Here is a 14,657-nt window from a genome sequence, read left to right as displayed (position 1 = left end):
TAGTACTTATCACAAAAATTTATTAAAAGCTTTATTAAATATAGCCAAATTTATCTTAATTGAACTTAGCTTTTTTACTAAAATTTTATAATAAATTTATTGGGCAACGGACAACTTGTTTAGGTTTAATTTCTAAAATAATTTATGTAGTTTCTGTCTTACACATATTTTAATTTTTAAAAACTGCATATACCCTACAATATGAGTAGTCGTCCACACATACAAAATAAATTGATATTTTTTTTATATCAATTTTTACGATGATATTTTATCTAACCCACTAAATTATTGGTATAGATATGGAAGTGGGTAACTAATTAAATATGTGAACAAAACCCATTTAAAGCACTTTTACTTTAAGTTGATCTCGTCCTGTAAAATTATTTTTAAATTCCTCTTGCAAATTTCAATGATAAAATGTTAAACAATTACAATTTTATAATTTGTTTGTATTTTTATATTTTACGAATTAATCTAATTATTATATTTAAATTTATTTTTATAAGTAAGATCAGAATTTAATGCAACAGTTCGATCTCAACATATTATATCAATATGTTTCATCGTGAATTTCACGTCAGATTTGACTGAAATTTAAGATTCTCATTAAATGTGTGCAGTTACGAAGATGAAACAGTTAATTGTCAAATAGAATTGTAACAGATATTATCTAATTTGTTTTTTATAAATTTTAATTCTTATATATTTTTTGTTTCCTTCTCCTAAAATTTTGAATTTTTGATATAGCTTATGTAAAACAAGTACATGTTTGTTAGGATATACGTAATATATATAATATATATATAAATATATATATATATATATATATATATATATATATATATATATATATAATTTTAAGTGCCTCAAAATTTTAAATGTTTCTTTTTCATAAAATTCATTCTAAATTGAGCAAATAATATTCATTTTAAAAAATTAATTTCTTTTATGTATCATAAATACGAAATGTTACTTGGTATGTTCAACCGAACATAGACAAAACATATAAGACGATAATGATAAATAATTAATAGTAGACACCGAACCTTTTTCCCAACATTTTTTAAATAAAAACTAATTTTTTTAATCAACTAAATTAAAATTATAGTAATTTTAAAGAAATTAAATACATAGTTAAGCAATAGAAGTATTACAAGAAAATATTCAATCAATGATCAATTTTAGAGATAAAAGTATAATTACTATAGTAACTAATTTAGATATCAAATTTAAAAACTAAAAAATATTGGTTATTACAACGTCGATGATTATTTCTGAAATCAAAGATTTTGTTCTTCATGAAACTTCGTTTTTCTTCAAAATGGATTTTTCTAAATCAACAAGTAACAAAGACCAAACATTTCCAGACCAAACCCTCACAATCGACCACCACAAGTCCTTATTTTTCGTTGGTTGATATCAAATTTCCATGCCAAAAGTTTCATCTTTTCACTCCGATGTCAAAATGAACCAACAAAAGTTTCACCTTTTCATTCCGCTGCAAACAATTAACCAACAAAATGTTAATTCTCAAATTTCTCACCGTAAACTGCCACACGTATGTGAATAAAAAGAAATTGCTTATAATTGGTGATACGTGAACAGTATAAAAATGAGTAAGAGAAAACAGTGTCAAGCTATCACTATCCGTTCAATATAAACCTTCTATTTCTTTTCAATAATATCTACTCAATATTTTCAAATATTAACTATATTTATTTTTATTTCATACTTTTATAAAATAATAAAATGAAGGGTGCTCTAAGACAACCTCCCAATAGAAAACATTCTTTAAAACCAGAAGACAAGAAGAAAAATACAGTAGTGTATATATATATATATATATATATATATATATATATATATATATATATATATATATATATATACTCTAATTATGTTATTTCATGTCCGATTTTGGTGTTAAATGTTTGCATAATTTTGATCATAAATTAGTTTTAAAGTTAAATACTATTTTTCCAATGATGTCAATTGTTAACGATTTTGGATTTTAGATTAGGAAAGAAAATTATATGATTCAGGTAAAATCTTTCGCCTTGAATAAATAACAAACTGACTTTTGACACACAAAAAAAATCAATTATAAATAGCTTAAAAGTGATTTCATGAATTATCTACAATGTATACATAAATATCTTGAAAGTGACATTATCAATTATCAACACACCCACATAAAATTGGAAAATATGAGCTGTAGATGTACATGACGTGTCTGTATGAGTCCTTCATGGAGTAACACTTTATAATTTTATTTGAGATTTGAATAATTTTATATCTACTTTTTTTTTCTTACTTTAACCGATCAAATGTCTTAAAAAAATACAATTCATTTTTCTACTTATCTATCTTTTACTTTTCTTTCTTAAACCAAAACTAGGAGAGGGAAATATCTTGAAATTTATTTGACAAAAAGTTTCAAGTTTTCATTTCCAAAAATTATTTTGTCTTTTTAAATTCAACTAGATGAAAAGTACATTAGTATACACATTTTCATATTATCAGTTTCCATTTTTCTATACTAATATACAGTCAATAAATCAAAATTAAGTTAACGTTATTTAATTTTTATTAAGATGAGATTTGATATATGATACATGTTAACAGTACCTATTAGATTGGTCTACAGTAAAAAAAAAAATCATTGAGACGATTTAGATATTTCTTATTTATGCTGCGATTGATATACGCAAGAGCAATGAGATGTATATGAAATTAAAATCATAAAATTAAAGTGGATAAAAATTAATTATTTAGTTAAAAAGCGAAAAATGAAAATGATATAATAAAAACTCTATTAACTTTTGTAATTATTTTCTTATATTAATTTCCCCCTCTCGAACCGATAGAGTATTAATTTTAATGTATTATGTCAACATCTTTAATTAAGAATAATAAAATTATTTTCATAATGAAATTAACATACTCAGTGGATATGATATAAATTTACATTAAACCTTAGTTTAAAAGTAATAAAGTAACTATTTGAATTAAAGTAACATATTTATTAAAAGTTGAGTAGTTTAAATGAAATTGAAAATATAAATTTTAAAACAGATCAATTTTTAAGATAAAAAAAATAATTCTAAAATATTTTCAATTTCATGAATTTAATGCTTGTAAGAATTATTTGTTATAACAGTTGTTTCTATAATGATACGGTGGAGCATCGTTTTCTTGAAAAGGGATAAGGTCGGATTATCATGCCGCGTGGTTTCTTTTACTTTATTACGCTCTTCATCTTTTTAATGTGTTATTTTCGCTATTATTACAAAATTGATGTGTTGTTATTTTCGCTATTATTATAAATGATCCTAAACCTTTTATACACTCCCACGTTGTATCTAAATTCATCTAATGATGGCTTATGAACATAAAAGTCAAAACTTGTACAAAAAAGTGGGAACATATTTTAAGAGAAATTTCGATAGACCCCTTTTTTCAGACATTTCCAATCGTTTTCTCTTTTCTGTAAAATTAAAAATTATCTGAGTGTTTGTAACAACAACCGGACTTGGCGAAAAAGTCTTAGAATTTAAAAAACAAATGCAGACTAATTAATTTTCTATGAAAGAAAAAAAAAAAAGAAATAGAACTTTGCTTATGCAAATGACCCCGTTGTCTCTTTGGTGAATATGCATGTAATTAGATTTAAGTGGGTCTAAGTTGGGCCTGTATATTGGGGGACCCTCTTTTAGCTTGAGAATTTATAATCTGATTGGGCCGTCTAATGAATGAGTTGGGCTTTAAAATGCATTCCAACATCTGAAGACGAGTCCCAGCACGCAATAAATTCCCATTAAAGCTTCAACTAGTGGTTGGATTGGATGGTCCCTGGTCGATGACACCACTCCATGGTTCTATTTATGCTCTCATACAAACACTCACGCTGCAACAATAACAATAACACCACTGTGTGATCCCTCCAATTTGAAAGCAGCGCAATGGTCTGGGAAGAGAGCATAGTGCATGACGTGAGGCTATCCTCGGTTGGGCCGGGTCAGATGACCGGGTCGGATGTGTTTCACCACCCGGGTGGGTTGGACTTGGCCATGAAACTGCACTATCTCAGAGTTGTGTACTTGTTTGATAGTGAGGCTTCGAAAGATGTAACCATAATGAAAATAAAGGATGCGATGTTCAGCTGGTTCAACCATTATTTCATCACCTGTGGCAGGTTCCGGAGATCAGAGTGTGGTAGGCCCTTCATCAAGTGTAATGACTGTGGCGCAAGGTTCATCGAAGGAAACTGTTCTAAAACACTTGAGGAGTGGCTAGCCATCAAGGACTGCTCCCTCTACAAGTTCCTTGTTTCTCACCAAGTCATTGGTCCTGAACTCTCTTTTTCTCCTCCTGTTCTGTTTCAGGTCCTTCTTTTCCCTCTCATTTTATGTCTTTTCAATATTATTTACTCAGTAATGTTTTCAAATATTAACTTTATTTACTTTTTATTTAATGGACTTGGATTAGATTACCAACTGAGAAAAAAAAAAAAAACATTCTTTAAAATCCCAAGACAAGAAATAAAATACCGTAGGATATTCTAATTATGTTATTTCATGTCCGGTTTTTGTTGTTATTAATGTTTGCCTAATTTTGATCATAAATTTGTTTTAAAGTTAAATACTATACTTTTCCAATGATGTCGATTGTTAACAATTTTGGATTTTAGATTAGGAAAGAAAATTATATGATTCAAGTAAAATCTCTCGCCTTCACTAAATAATAAACTGATTTCATCAATTATCTACTATGCATACATTAATATCTTGAAAGTGACATCATCAATTATCAACACACCCACATACAATTAGAAAATATCAACTGTACATGTACCTGTACATGTACATGTACATGACGTGTGTGTATGGGATTTGAATACAGTAACACTTTATAATTTTATGAGATTTTAATAATTTTATATCTACCTTTTTTTTCTTACCTTTTAACCAATCAAATGTCTTAAAAAATACAATTCATTTTTCTTCTTATCTTTCTTTTACTTTTCTTTCTTAAACCAAAAATAGGAGAGGGAAATTTCTTGAAATTTATTTGCCAAAAAGTTTCAAGTTTTCATTTCCAAAAATTATTTGTTGTCTTTATAAATTCAACTAGATGAAAAGTACATTAGTATACTCATTTTTATATCAATCAGTTTCCCTTTTTCTATATCAATATACAGTTAATAAATCAAGTTGACGTTATTTAATTTTTATTAAGACGAGATTTGATATATGATACATGTTTTAACATTACCTATTAGATTGGCCTGCAGTGAAAAACAAAATTCAATGAGACGATTTAGATATTTCTTATTTATGCTGGGATTGATATACGCAAGAGCAATGAGATGTATATGAAATTAAAATGATGAATATAAAGTGGACAAAAATTAAACATTTAGTTAAAAAGAGAAAAATAAAAATGAATTAAAAATAACATAATAAAAACTCTATTAATTTTTGTAATTATTTCTTGTATTAGTTTCCCCCTCTCGACTTGATAAAGTATTGATTTTAATGTATTATGTCAACATCTTTAATTAAGAATAATAAAATTATTTTTATAATGAAATTAACATATTTAGTGAATATGATATAAATTTACATTAAACCTTAGTTGAAAAGTAATAAAGTAACTGCTAGAATTAAAGTAGCATATTTATTAAAAGTTGAGTATTTTAAAATGAAATTGAAAATATAAATTCTAAAACAGATCAATTTTAAAGATAAAAAAAGTAATTCTAAAATATTTTCAATTTCATAAATTTAATGCTTCTAATTGTTTTCTTGAAAAGGGATTATTAGGTCGGATTATCATGCCCCGTGGTTTCTGTTACTTTCTTACGCTCTTCATCTCTTTAATGTGTGTTATTTTCGCTATTATTATTATTATTATTATTATGATACATTGATTGATGTGTTGTTATTTTCGCTATTATTATAAATGCTTATGAACATAAAAGTCAAAACTTGTACAAAAAAGTGAGAACATATCTTAAGAGAAATTTTGATAGATCTTTTTTCCAGACATTTCCAATCGTTTTCTCTATTCTGTAAAATTAAAAATTAGCTGAATGTTTGTAATAACAACTGGACTTTGCGAAAAAGTCTTAGAAATTTTAAAAACAAATGCAGTGAAAAAGAACACTAATTAATTTTCTATGAAAGAAAAAAAAAAAAGAAATAGAACTTTGCTTATGCAAATGAGCCGGTGTCTCTTTGGTGAATATGCAGGTAACTAGATTTAAGTGCGGTGGAATTTCATTGGGTCTAAGTTGGGCCCATATATTGGGGGACCCACTTTCAGCTTCAGAATTTATAAACTCATTGGGCCGAGTAATGAATGACTTGGGCCTTAAATTGCATTCCAACATCCCAAGATGCGTCCCAGCACCCGGACAACCCGGACCCCAAAAGGATCCAATTTCAGCAAAACGGATTGACCCGGTTGGTGATCACTGGATCCCAGCCAACAACAAGAAAATGGACACATTCTCCTTCCACATAACAAGCACACAATTGAACTACTTGCAAGCACAAATCTGGGGTCCGAGTCTCCACCAAACCCCTGGTTTTGAATCCGTATGTGCCATGATTTGGCATTGTGTAGCCCGGGTCCGGACAAAATCCGAACCGAAAACCGTAACCGTGTGTCGAACCGACCCGTATAGGAAGGACAACGATAACATTGGTAACAACCAAGTTATATGCAAGGTTGAGGCTGGAAGTGAATGTTGCATTGTTGAGAGTGATTTGAGTGTTTTGGCAAGAATGCTTGAGGATGAAGGTGTTGATGAGAGGAAAGAAATTGAAGAAGCAATTGAGCGAGACGAAGGTGTGAGTGATTTGTTCGTGTATGGTGCGAATTTGACATTTGTGGACTTAGAAAAAATCAATTTGTATGATTTGCAATTGAAGGGACAGACGCCAAGATTTGTTTACTACACGATTCAAGGTGTTGGAGATGAAGGAGCTATTTTGGTGTATCCGGGGCCACATGATGGGAAGTTTGTGACCATGATTTTGCCAGAGGATGAAATGCCCAAGCTTAAATCTGAACTCAAGATCAATGGTCTTCTGCTTGAGGATAATTAAGTTTTAATGATATTAAGTGTTTGTCAGAGAATAAATTTCTTTTTGTTTATTTTGTAGGGTATGTTTAGTTTGCGGTATCTTAATTCATTGGTTTGATGTTGTGCCTAACGTTAAACGCATATGTGTATGGGGTGATCGTTCTTCTTGCTTTGTTGTTAAAATAATGCTTTTTTAGTAAAGAGAAATAATTTATTTTTATTGTATTTGAAGAAAAAGTGTATTTTTTATTTTTTATTTTAATTTATATTAAACTATTAATATAAATAATTATGAGTAACTTTTATATAAAAAATTTAATGATATGAGAAAAATATAAATAATTAATTATGAATACTTTTTATATAATAAATTAAATAAAATTAAAATTTGTAAATAAACTTCTAAATTATATATTATATTAGAATAAAATTTGTATATATAATGTTTTTTTAAATTAAGATGTACAAATATTATATATTATGATTCCGTATAAAATAAATAAAACATATTGATGTTTAAATTTTTCGGTATAAGCATATGTAGATATAAATCTATAAACAGTTTAAACCACAGAAAACCATCCAAGAAGCATTTGTTTAATAATAATATAAATAAAGCTAATACTGATAATAATAATAATAATAATGATGATAATTCTAATTATAATAATTTTTAATTATAATAATAATAATTATTATTATTATTATAAAAATAATAATAATAATAATAATAATAATAATATCAATACTAAATCAATACATACAATAATATTATATCGATAATAATAATAATATCAATATTATAAATAATAATAATAACAATACTTTAATAATACAAATAATTATTATTTTATAATATTTAAATAAACAATTAATTTATATCATTATTTTCAAGTATTATAATTATAATTATATATATATATATATATATGAAAATAATTAATATAATAAAATACGGAAATATGACAAAAATTTAAGAAAAATAACGAAGACAAAATAAATAAAAAAATCAATTTGTTACTTGTTTTCATAAATAATGTTATTATAAATTTTTTATGCAAGAAATGATAAATATAGTAATTTTATAATTAATAAATACGAAAAGTAATAAATACTAATGTTATAGTTAATAAATACTAAATATTATTGTGCTTTGGGTGTGTACAAAGTTGTGGCCGAAAAATTTGGAAATTATAATTGTATTAAATTTCAATTGAGAAGTGTTGCAGTGTGTTACAGCTGAATTTTAATTGTATTAATTTTTTATTGAGAAATAAATTTTAATTAGATTAATATTTAAAATTTAAGGTTAAATTACCTTTTTGGTCACTCTGTTTGTCATGAAATTTCATTTTGGTTCTCATGTTTTTCGTTGTCTCAATTTGGTCCTTATTTTCTTAAAAATGACTCAATTTGGTCCTCACCGTTAACTTTGACCAGACGGTGTTAAAGTCAATGCCACGTGTCAATTTCTGGTTTTTTTGAATTTTTTTAATATTTTTTGATTTTTTTTTGAATTTTTTTTATTTTTGACATGTGTCATTTCACCGTTGTGCCACGTGTCAAAGTGACTCAATTTGGTCCCTATATTTGTTTTTAGTTTCAATTTAGTCCCAATTTTTGTAAAAATGAAGCAATATTGTCCCTCCTTATATTGAGACTCAATTTAATCTTTGTATACAACTTATGATGATATTCTTAATAAAATTGACATTTTTATTAAATATTTATAGAAATATTTTTAAATACATTTTTTTAGTTTTATTATTAAAGAAAGTTAAACCCCAAACTTAATTTCAAAAATTAACAATTTTGTCATCATATATAAAGGCGTCAAGTGTATCATATTATACAAATTTGGTAAAGATTAAAAATCAAATAACTTGTCACACATAAATTTAGGAACTAAATTTCAAGTTCAAAACAAAATCAAAGTCTAATGTTTTGTGTAGAATTTAAAGTTAATTTAAAATATTTATAGAAATATTTAATAAAAATGTTAATTTTAGTAAGAATATCACCATAAAATTTATAAAAAAATAAATTTAGTTTCAATTTGAGAAAGGACAATATTGCTTCATTTTTACAAAAATTGGGACTAAATTAAAACTAAAAACAAATATATGGACCAAATTGAGTCACTTTGACACGTGGCACAATTGTCAAGTGACACGTATCAAAAAGAAAAAAAATAAAAAAAAATAAAAAAAATAAAAAAAATATTAAAACAATAAAAAAAACCAGAAATTGACACGTGGCGTTGACTTTAACACCGTCTGGTCAAAGTTAACGGTGATGACCAAATTGAGTCATTTTTAAGAAAATGAGGACCAAATTGAGACAACGAAAAACGTGAGGACCAAAATGAAATTTCATGACAAATAGAGGGACCAAAAGGGTAATTTAACCTTAATTTAATTAGATGAAAGGTGATTGTATGATTGAGAACACATATAACAATATAAAATTTGAATTATTCACCAAAGATACAAGTAGTGCAACAAAAAATTAAAAAAAAAAATTACAATTTACATTATTTTACGATTTTGTTCGACGATCCTATCGATTTTGTTGTATTACAGTTATGCGTAAGATTGGACTTGTAAATACTATATAAATCGTAAAATCATACGATTTTATGATTTAAATCTCAATTTGACTATCTTGGTTGTTATTATATTTTATAAATTAGTTTTATAATCTTGTTTTATTCAAGTCTTCAAACATGTGTAACTGTTTATAAAGATTTGTTGTGATATCATTAGTATAAAACTTGTAAAAAATATTCAAGAAATTTTTAACAAAATTAATTTTATTATAAAAGTTATGGATATTAAATTATTAGAATTGTTATAATAAAATAGTTATGATTGCTAATAAATATGTCAATATAATAATATGTATTTAATTACATGAATGAAAACTAAAAAATTAAAAAAAAAAACTTTTATTGTGATCTGCTTTAGTAAGTGATCAATTGTTTTTTTCCAATTTAGGATACCACATTGTCATATTTTTTTACTTCATGAAAAGTTTAGAAAAAATTACTCCAAAAACTCATTATTATCAGCTAACTATTGATCATCAGTGACACGGTGAATTCGAGTAGTAGAATTTTGAAGCCCTATTACAGAAACATGGTGAACATAAACCATCAAGAGAAAATTTGAGACAAAGAAAATTGTATCACAATGGCATTGTCGATGAAGTTAATAATTGATTAGAATCAGTTCAAATCAAACTAAATAATAAAAGCACGATTAACAACTCTAATAAAACTTGTGATTTATAATGACTCAAACCTAACAGCCTTCCAACAAAACTTGTGATAAACATGCCTTCTGCTGATATATCTGGAAGACTGCTAATGATGGCCAACACTTTACCCTGCATCAAGAACTGCAAGGAAAAAATAACTAAAGCTCCTTAGCTAGCCACCAACATTTTATAAAATACGCATAAAAGAAGTTAAGAACGTGTTTGCACTTTAATTCTTAATCGTGATAAGTTTATGATTTATTGGTTATTACCTTGACAACAAAGGTCTGAACCCCGACATACTTACTAATTTTCAACACAAACCTTCACCGGTTACCAACATCAGGTAGCCTCCAATTGATTTAATATCATTTAACTTGGTAATCTACAAAAGCAAAAATTTCAACAATACAACTGCAAGCAATTAGCACCTAGAATTTACTATGAAAACATGTTAGAAATAATTTGTTAAATAACTCAAATTAATTTCTGGTTACAACTTCTAACAACGTCTACATTCTACAAATTATCAACTCATTGAACAGAGAAACAGAAGAAAAAAAAAAAAAGCAGAGTAAAACAACTCTTGGAAATTCAACAACAGAAGCACCTTCATCTTCAAATAATGGCCTTCCTCGACAGAATCCTCATATGTTTCTAGCAAATAATATTAATTATTGCATTTTTAAGCTAAGAAAAGTTTGTATAGAAACAAAAGATAAAATCTTACTTAATTTCGTTTATTTTAGCAAAACTAAATGCTAAAAATGTCAAATCTATTATTATTATTATTATGGTAGCATAGTTTGTCCTTCAATTGTTGGTTTCATATGAGAATTAAATGATTGAAATAAATATGTATGGACTATAAATAAGATTTAGATCAAATTACTATTATAAAGTCTAACAATACCTCTTTGATGTAAAAGTTAGCTTCATTATGACTACAATTTTTCACATTTTTTGTTGACTTGTCAAGAAATAATACATCTTTTTAGAGAAGAAACAATAACATTCTACCAGTGGTTGAGTACCACTAAATAACTCAACAACAAACATAAAATTAAAGGTGATAAGTGATCTAAAAAGTATATATCGAAGGAAGGTCTGACATCCCCTACTTCAGCAACTTTGCTCTTGGTTAGCACCATCTTCACCTTGTCTCTCTGCGATTGCAACATTCGACTTCATAGAATGATTGTCAGCCATACGGTGGGCGCCAATTGTTCTTACAAGACCAAGTTGTAATTTGACAAGTCCTCAAAACTTTTCTAGTACCCAATCTTCAGGAAAATCGTCCTTCGACTCCAACAGATCTTGTCCAAAATGTGGGGGAAGGATACCTACGAAAGGCACTCTGATACTTAAGTTAACACTAGTGATGTTATGTAATTTCATAGAATAATCAATGTGTAAAGAATGCATTGAATAATGTGCTATTTATATTGTTTCACTCGTGGATCCCACTAAGATGGACTTTTTGGCCCAAAATACCTTTTTAATCACTCCTAAGTCCATTCAAAGTAAGCGAATTTATCTAAAAGTCCTTGTTGATCTTCGGTTCTCAATTGTCGAATTCCTGACCAAGGTGTTAATTCGAGGGTTGATATGTATGGGGTAAACCACTTACAATTGGATACATCAGAACCTTGTAAACGACTATATAGAAGGTTATGGTCGAGTTCAGATAATACATGATCTTGATGAAGTAGGACCAGGTATGGAGAATGCATTATGCACTCTACATTGAACACATATTACGTGTTATTTATTAATGTCATTATATTTATTATGTCTTACGTATTGAAGTATCTTTTGAGACATTCCGACTCTTGTGGATCCAAAAGATCTCAATCAAGAAAGCAACATTTTGAAATAAAATAATTTGTGGAAGCACTGATCATAAAAGATCAAGGACATCTCATCCCTAAATTCATTATGAAATTTTGTTTATAGTTAAAGGATGAAACTTTTTTAAATATAAACATTTTATTACAAAATAAACATGTCGGTTTAACAATGCCTCTGGGGGATGTCTATGGGGAATGACACCTCATTGTTTCTTTTATCACTGAATTTAGGTATTCACACTCCAACTTTTTCTTCATCCACAAACCCTTTTTCATTGAACACCTTTCTTACCTCACTCTGTGCCTTCTCCATTACCTCAGGATTTCTCATCAGTTTTGACATTGCCCATTCTACTACTGTTGTTGGTGTTGTTGTCCCACCCATAAACATGTCATGAATTTGATTAACCATTAATAACTTTACAAATCAATTCTTTTTTTTACCCTACTTTTTATTTTTTTTCTCAAATTCTCTTATTGCTTATAATAACTAAATTTTCTCTCTTTTAACTTTGTGATTTTGTGTTTATTTCGGCATAAGATATTGGATGTTCGTATTAGATATTTTGAATAAAACTCTAGTTGTTGCTAAAATAGTGGGGAGGTTGTTAGTAAGCATGTCAAAAACATCCGTACCCGCGGATAAAACCCGCAACAGGTAGAAAACGGATATTAAAAATGGATACTTGTTACCCGCAGATACGAGTATTTTTTATACCCGCATGTTAACGGGGCGGGTACGGGTATCATAGTATCCGTACCCGTGGATATTCGTACCTGCTAAACTTACCCCATTGACATTCTTCTCTCTCCTTTCTTTGAAATTGGACATATACATCAAACCTTATATAGACAATGACATTTATGGTATACTTGTTGTCAAATGATAAAATCAAAATAAGAATACTTGACACGTGACAATTGAGGTTTATTATTTGTTTATTTTGTTTATTTTTCATGAATCGGAGAAAGTGAGTTTGTTGATCAAAGCACTAATTAAAGAATTTTAATTGTGTTGAACGTCATTTTATATTTACTTTTACAATTATTTGGACTTGTATCAACTTGAGTTTATTTGAACTTTATTTAAAATTTAAGACAGTGATGTATTTTATTTTATTTTATTTGAATTTATGATTAAATATTTTCTTTTTAAATAATTTTGCAAATACCTGCGGGTATCCGTGGATACCCACGGATATAAAAAAAATAGCACATAACGAATACCCGACGGATATGGGTACGGGTACGAGGCAAATATTTATCCAGCGGATAGGGTACGGGGACTTACTACTCATACCCTACCAACCCCATTGACATCCTTAGTCGTTAGCTTTAAATAAGTTTTATAGTCAGTTTCCGTAATGTATGGGTAGTTGTTGAATATCAGTACGGTAATTAATATTGATTCAGTTATCCTTTTTAAAGTTAGCTATATATATATATATTTGTATAGTACGTGAATAAAGTACAGTAGTCATTTCATTCAATATCAACATCTTTTTTCTTTATAACATTCTGGTATCAGAGCCAGGAAGGCCTAATACAGCATAGCAGCAACTAACTTTGAAAGAAATTTAGAGTGATGACAACTGAAAATACTTTTGTGCAACCTACAATTCCTAAGTTCGATGATCACTATGATCATCGGGCAATGTTAATGGAGAATTTTCTACGTTCAAAAGAATATTGGGGTTTGGTGAAAACTGGAATATCAGTTGCAGCCGTTGGAATGACACTAACTAAGGTGCAACAACGTCAACATGATGACCAGAAGCTTAAGGATTTGAAAGAGAAGAATTATCTTTTTCAGGCATTGGATCGTTCTATTCTCGAGACAATCCTCAAGAAAGATAGCGCCAAGGATATATGGGATTCTATGAAGACAAAATACCAAGGTTCAACGTGAGTTAAGCGAGCTCAATTGCAGGCATTAAGGAAGGATTTTGAAACGCTCCATATGAAGGATGGAGAAATGGTAAATGACTACTTCGCACGGACACTAACAATTGCGAACAGAATGAAGGCTAATGGTGAAAACAAAGGTGACACAGAAATCGTTGAAAAAATATTACGATCTATGACTCCAAAATTCAACTATGTGGTATGCTCAATTGAGGAAGCACAAGACACTAACAAACTGTCTATAGACGAATTGCAAAGCAGTTTGCTAGTACACGAGCAAAGGACGAGTAGCCCAGAAGAGGAACAAGCTTTGAAGGTGACATATGGGGAAACTTCTAATCTAGGAAGAGGTCGTAGTGGCTACCAAGGATGCGATCGAGGACGCAGAAGGTCAAATTTCGACAAATCCACTGTTGAGTGCTTCAATTGTCACAAACTAGGGCACTTCTAATGGGAATGTCAAAGTAAAGAAAGCAATTATACCAAGACTTCCGAAGAAAGGTTGGTCATGGCTCAGGTTGAAACTGAATCATTCCAGATTGATGATTGGT

General features: G+C 28.3%; 1 protein-coding gene across 1 annotated transcript; it reads left to right on the top strand.

Moving 5' to 3' along the window:
* The first annotated feature begins 3,836 nt into the window (after window positions 1-3,836).
* LOC114176538 (HXXXD-type acyl-transferase family protein) lies at window positions 3,837-7,330 on the top strand. Its single transcript, XM_028061609.2, has 2 exons — window positions 3,837-4,385; window positions 6,255-7,330. Exons 1-2 carry the CDS (start codon window positions 3,963-3,965, stop codon window positions 7,113-7,115), a joined length of 1,284 nt encoding a protein of 427 aa, XP_027917410.1. The 5' UTR covers window positions 3,837-3,962; the 3' UTR covers window positions 7,116-7,330.
* Window positions 7,331-14,657: the final 7,327 nt, after the last annotated feature.

This window comes from Vigna unguiculata, chromosome 3 (genome assembly GCF_037176805.1).
Source record: "Vigna unguiculata cultivar grain cowpea cultivar isolate G323 ecotype 2 chromosome 3, ASM3717680v1, whole genome shotgun sequence".
NCBI classification, from domain to species: Eukaryota; Viridiplantae; Streptophyta; class Magnoliopsida; order Fabales; family Fabaceae; genus Vigna; species Vigna unguiculata.
The sequence above is the reverse complement of the archived record's forward strand: the minus strand, read 5'-3'. Positions and strand labels throughout refer to the sequence as shown.

What these genes read in the sequence shown, in the direction of transcription:
- LOC114176538 (XM_028061609.2), top strand. Translation starts at nt 3,963, where the DNA reads ATGGTCTGGGAAGAGAGCATAGTGCATGACGTGAGGCTATCCTCGGTT. An exon ending in CTCCTCCTGTTCTGTTTCAG is followed by an intron (nt 4,386 to 6,254) that starts GTCCTTCTTTTC and finishes GTGAATATGCAG; the next exon opens with GTAACTAGATTTAAGTGCGG.